This window comes from Adiantum capillus-veneris, chromosome 13 (genome assembly GCF_014529385.1).
Source record: "Adiantum capillus-veneris isolate H3 chromosome 13, ASM1452938v2, whole genome shotgun sequence".
NCBI classification, from domain to species: Eukaryota; Viridiplantae; Streptophyta; class Polypodiopsida; order Polypodiales; family Pteridaceae; genus Adiantum; species Adiantum capillus-veneris.
In genome coordinates, this window is record NC_140943.1 from 15,796,236 (window position 1) to 15,802,106 (window position 5,871).

The 5,871-nt window shown below is 39.3% G+C and overlaps 1 protein-coding gene across 1 annotated transcript; it reads left to right on the forward strand.

Moving 5' to 3' along the window:
* The first annotated feature begins 504 nt into the window (after positions 1-504).
* Positions 505-1,008, forward strand: LOC147443642 (uncharacterized). Its single transcript, XM_086527704.1, has 2 exons — positions 505-606; positions 637-1,008. Exons 1-2 carry the CDS (start codon positions 505-507, stop codon positions 1,006-1,008), a joined length of 474 nt encoding a protein of 157 aa, XP_086383830.1.
* The last annotated feature ends 4,863 nt before the right edge of the window (positions 1,009-5,871 follow it).

Genomic DNA, 5,871 nt, shown 5'->3' on the forward strand with positions numbered 1-5,871 from the left:
TGTTGAGCTAACAAAAACTCATATGATTATGCACAAACAATCCACAGCTTATCATCCCCAATGTAATGGACTGGCTGAAAGCACAAATAAGATCTTGGTGAAGATATCGAAGAAAATTGTTCAAGACAACAAGAAAGATTGGGATCAAAATCTTGATTCAGCATTATGGTCTTTTGGGACAGCTTTCAAGGTCACCATAGGTATGAATCCATTCAAATTGTGGTTTGGAAGCTGTGGTTCCTATGGAATTTGTGACTCCAAGACTTAGAGTTACTGCAGAAAAATTGAGTCCTAAGTTATCAGACATGTACAGGTCCATTGTATTTTGCAGAGCAGGGAGGTAAGGTGAAATGGGATAATTGGTTGTATGACAAAATCTTTGTTGAGGTTTATATGTCAAATAAGAGGAAGGCTCAAATTGTAGTAGGTTATCTATTTTTTAGCAGCTTTATTTAGTTTCCCCCACAAAGTACTCAGTGAGGATAAGGATTCAGATGAGCAATCATGTTCAAGTTTGTTGGGAAGAACATAAGTGTTGCAAGTGGATCAGACTTCCAGTCAGAAAATGGAGCTACCAAAAGATATGCAAGAGGATCAGGAAAAGATGTCATCTTTTAGATTTTTGGTACAAGCTAGATATTTAGAGGAGAAGGCATTGAAGCTGTGCAAAATTTAGCAATGGTTGAATCCATGAAGAAGTTGGATGTTCCAATAATAACCTCTACTAAAAATTTGCAAAAATCAACCAAATTGGGGAAGGTCTTTGCTCTATCAAAGAAGAGAAAGGTAGACTTTGAAGTGTTCAAAGCAGTGAGACAGCTAGACTTTGAACCTAGGACTATCAAAAAGGTCCAGCAGAATGTTGCTATTGTGGATGTAGGGATGGCTGTACACATGTTGGCAGAGGTTCAGAAGTTTTTGAGTAGGCAACAGATACAGTTGGACAATCAGATGCAATCAATGTCTAAAATAGGGGAAGGGACAGGTGTTATTGCAAGACCACACTAATATTGTGAAGAATTTGAGCTTGGAGATGGAGACTTTGAAGGTCAAGCATAAAGATGAGATGAAGGATGTTATGATGCACCATAAGAGTGAATTGCCAAAGGTTAAAATGTCTTTAGGGATGTTCAGAGAATGGACCATGACTTTGGAAGGGAAGTGAACAATGAGTTGGAGCAATTGGCCAGTAGAAATGTAGAATTGGAGATGCAGAATATGATGTTTGACCAAAGACTTAAACCCTTGTTGGATATGGAGAAGTGGGTGTTGAATCAAGTGGATTTAGATGTTAATAGGGTGTTAATGTCAGAAATGGATGTGTAGGTGCTTAGGCAACAATTGAAGAATGGAATGCAAGAGGTATGGAAAGCAATGAAAGATAGGTTGAATAATGTGTTGAAGCACCCATATGAAATGGTGAAAATTGGTTTTTTCGGTGCCCATGAGGCTGATTTGATGATGGAAGTAGATCAACCTAAGAAGGAAAGAGAGCATTGGATTAAGCAAGTCCAGGAACTTAAAGCAAAATAGAAGGAGAATATGGTAATTGAAGAGGAGAAACATTATGCAGAGCAAGCTGAGTGTTCACAAAATCCATTGCAAGAGATGGAGAACCAAGAGTTAGAACAAAAGGTGAGTGTTGAGCTGAAAATGGAGATAGATGGAGATGTGTTAGAAAATTTTGCAAGCAGCTGTTGACAATTCTGAGTAGGTGGAGGTTCCTTTTGATGAAGTTGAAGGTGATGCTATTTTTGAGGATATTGAGAAGTGAAATTATGCTTTAGTATTTTCAGACTGAGTAGCATATGTATCTTTTTTAACTTGCTTGGATCAAGGAACATGTAAATTCAGATCGGATTTCTACAAAATCCACCACCGGGACGTGCCATGTGTTGAAAGGGTAACTGATTAGCCAAAATAGTGCTGAGTCGGATTTTGCTGAGTTGGAATTACATTTAGTTGAAATGTTGTTAGGTCAGACTTTGCTTACTCGAATGTATATGCCAAGGAAATTTAGTAAGATAGTTGTAACTCTCTTTAAGAGTAGAAGTTGTGGGTAGGAAACAGAGGCACACACGAAATGTATTCAAGCTCTATCAATGAAGTTTTCTTGTTGTGTCCAAACTTGCTCTTGGCTCTGATTTTTCTCCATATGAAGTTATCTTCTCTACTAAGTCTTATCATGGAGTGAGTGATTGTTATCTGTTTGAGAGCATGTGTGCCGAGAGATATTTTTGTGTTGTTGAGCCCCAATATTCTCTTTTCAATTCTCCCCTTTGCACTTTAAAAACTATTGCTAGTATTATTTGTACCCTTCCCTTTTCATAAGTACATAGGTTATTGTTCACTTTCAAATTCCTTTTATAGTATACACTTGCAAAGGACCCTATGGTTTTGAGGCTATAAGGGTAGCATAGTTTAGCTCTTTTTGTAGTCTTCAAGATGTGTATTAATAGTATCACATGTTTTTAGCTTCTTTGGGTGTCTTGTGTGATGGTCCAAGTGACACTTAAGAAGCAAAGAGAAATAGGATCCATGTAACACTACGGGCTACTATGTTCAAAGATTACCATGTTATGGTCATAAAACCATACAATGGGTACCCTGCTGCCCTTGGCCATAGAGTCCCAATATAGATCTTCTACAAATATAGTTTGATCACCAATGGCCTTGGGGCCATAGAGTAAATTCTTCACTTGTAGTACATTAGGATGTTAAAGGGCACCTTTGTCACCCTATGGCCATAAGTCCATAGGGTTGTCTATCTATGATTTATTATCATGAACCCTTATCGCCCATGGTCCTTAGGGTTGTAATATACCAATACATAAAAATAAAGATTCAATATGTTAGGCTCAAAGAAAATCATGTAATGGTCATAAAAATCATATAGAGGGTACCCTCTCTGGTTCCACAACCAAAGGATGTCAACATGGATTCTCTAGAAGGACACTTAGTCCAGCATTATCCTTGGGGCCATTCGATACTTTTCATATGTATTATGTTATTCTCTTGATGGGAAGCTTGGCCACCCTATGGTCTTAGGTCAATAAGCTCCAAAAAACATAGAAGGCACCCTTTGCCATTAGGATCTACATAATGCTATAAGTAAATAGGCAAAGGAGTTGTTTCACTAAACTATACCATATGGTCCAAAGACTATAGATTAATTCTTTTCATATATAAAGTAATCCATAAATTCTATGTGGCCTTAGTGCCATATAGTGATACATACAAAAACCACCCTATGGCCTTCGGGCCATAGGGTGCTACATGCAAAAATGACCCTACAATGTTGAGGTTATAGAATTCTCTCTTTTTTATGCCTGCAAAAGCTACCCTACAATCCTAACATTTTATAGTACTGCATATACGTCCTATGGCCTTAGGACCATAGGGTGACACATTCAAAAAGTACCCTACTAGAATCCAAAGGTTATAGAGTTTGCTCTTTATTATATATTCAAAAAATCCTATCCCTATGGCCCTAAAGACAAAGATAGACATATTTTAGGCTCTTATAGATTCTTAAAGATACCAACACAAAGCCATATGATGAAATATGATTTTCTTAAAGAAACTTATTATCAACACTCTCTACTCTAGAAATCATATGGCCCTTGCACCACATGGTGCAAATATAGAGGTGCATCCTATAGGCCTAAGGCTATAAGGTTTTCTCCATTTTATACCTATAAAAAATCTTATCCATATAGCTCTAAGACCATGAAAAGGTGTATTCTAATCTCTTGTAAAGACTTCAAGATAAATAAAGAGAGTACCCATGTAGTTTTCTTCGAGAAACATATGATCAGTGTCATGTGTCCCAAAAAAACATAGTGTCAATGTAAAATCTCTCCAACAGTATTTAGGCCATTCAAGGGCCCCTATATGGGCACCATGGTGTCCCTATTGTCCTAGGTCCATAAGAACTCTCAGCCTATGGTGCTTGAGCTTATACATTGGTACACTTTGTCCCTAGGACCATATTCAGATCTCTCTTTTGATCAGAGTGAAACCTAAGGCTCTTGGTCCATAGGATCTCTCATTACAATGGACTACAATCTATGGTTCTTGAGCTTATTCATTAACACCCTATGGCCATAGGGCCATATGATTTCTCATTGGAATAGGGGAAAATTTCCATCCCTAAGACCAGAGAGGAGCTTAGGTGTCAATGTAAAAGCTCTCAAAAAGCATTTAGATCATTCTAGGAAACTTACATGGTCATCATAGCAGCCCTATGGACCTAGGGCCTCATGATATCTCATTAGATTAGAGGGAAACTATGGCCCTTGAGCTTGTACATTGGCACCTTAAGGCCCTAGTCCCATATGATCTCTCATTAGAATAGAGCACAACCTATGGCCCTAGGGCCATAGAATCTCTCATTACAATAGAGGATAAGCTATGTCCCTTGAGCTTACACGTTGGCATACTATGGAGCTTACATGTTGGCATACTATGGCCCTAGGGACATATGATCTCTCATTACAGTAGAGGTCAACCTATGGCCTTAGGGCTAGAGAGTGACCTAGGTGAGAATGTAAAAGGTATAAAAGAGCATCTAGGTCAGTCAAGGGTACCTACACGTGCACCATGGCATCCCTATGGCCCTAGGTCCATAGGATGTCTCATTATAATAAAGATAAACCCATGGCACTTGAGATTATACATTCACACTCTATGGTCCTAGGGGTAGATTTTGGCCTAATTGTCAGTGTAAAATCTCTCAAGTACCATTTAGGCCATTCAAGGGCACCTACATGGACACCATGGTAGACTTATGGCCCTAGGGCCATAGGATCTCTCATTGGAAGAGAGGGAAATCTTTGGCCCTTAGGTTACACATTCACATCTTATGGCGCTAACTCCATATGATCTCTCATTAGAGTAGAGAGAAACCTATGGCTCTATGGCCCTAGGGTGGCTTAGGTATCAATGTAAAAGCTCTCAAAGGGCATTTAGGCCCTAATACCATAGGATCCTTCATTACAATGGAGTGAGACCTATGGCCCTTGAATTTGTACATTGGAACCCTATGGCCCTAGGGTGCCCTAGGGCCTAGTTGTCAATGTATATAATCTCAAAAAGAATTTAGACCATTCAAGGGCACCTAAATATGCACCATGGTAGTCCTATAGCCCTAGGTCCATAAGACCTATAATTGGAATAGAGGAAAACCTATGTCCCTTGAGCTTATGGAGTGCCACCCTATGACCCTAGGTCCATAAGACCTCTCATCAAAATACAGGACACCCTATGGACCTAGGACAGTGTGGCCTATGTGTCAATGTAAAATCTCTCAAGGAGCATTTAGACCATTCAAGGGAACCTACATGGGAACCATGGTAGCACTATGGCCCTAGGGAAATAGGATCTCTTATTACATATGGGGGGGCAACCTATGGTACTAGACCTTATACATTGGCACCCTATGACATAGGCCCATGTGATCGCTCATTAGAATAAAGGGAAACATATGGCTCTAGGGCTAGAGGGTGACCTAGGTTCAATGCAAAATCTCTAAATGAAAATTTAGTCCGTTCAATGGCACCTACATGGGCACCTTAGAAGTCCTATAGCCCTAGGACCATAGGATCTCTCATTGGAATAGAGGTCAGCATATGTCCCTTGAGCTTGTACATTGGTACCCTATGGCCCTAAGGCCATAATATCTTTCTTTAGAATATAGGGAAACTTCTAACCTATCTATGATCAAAATCACATGTCCTAGAAAACATAGTGAGAGCCCCTATGTGCCTAGGGACATAGAGTGCCAATATAGAGGTACAAAAACATGAGCTTGCAGTCCTTCAAGTTCAGAACAAAGCACATTATGGTCATAGGATTATATAGAAAACACCC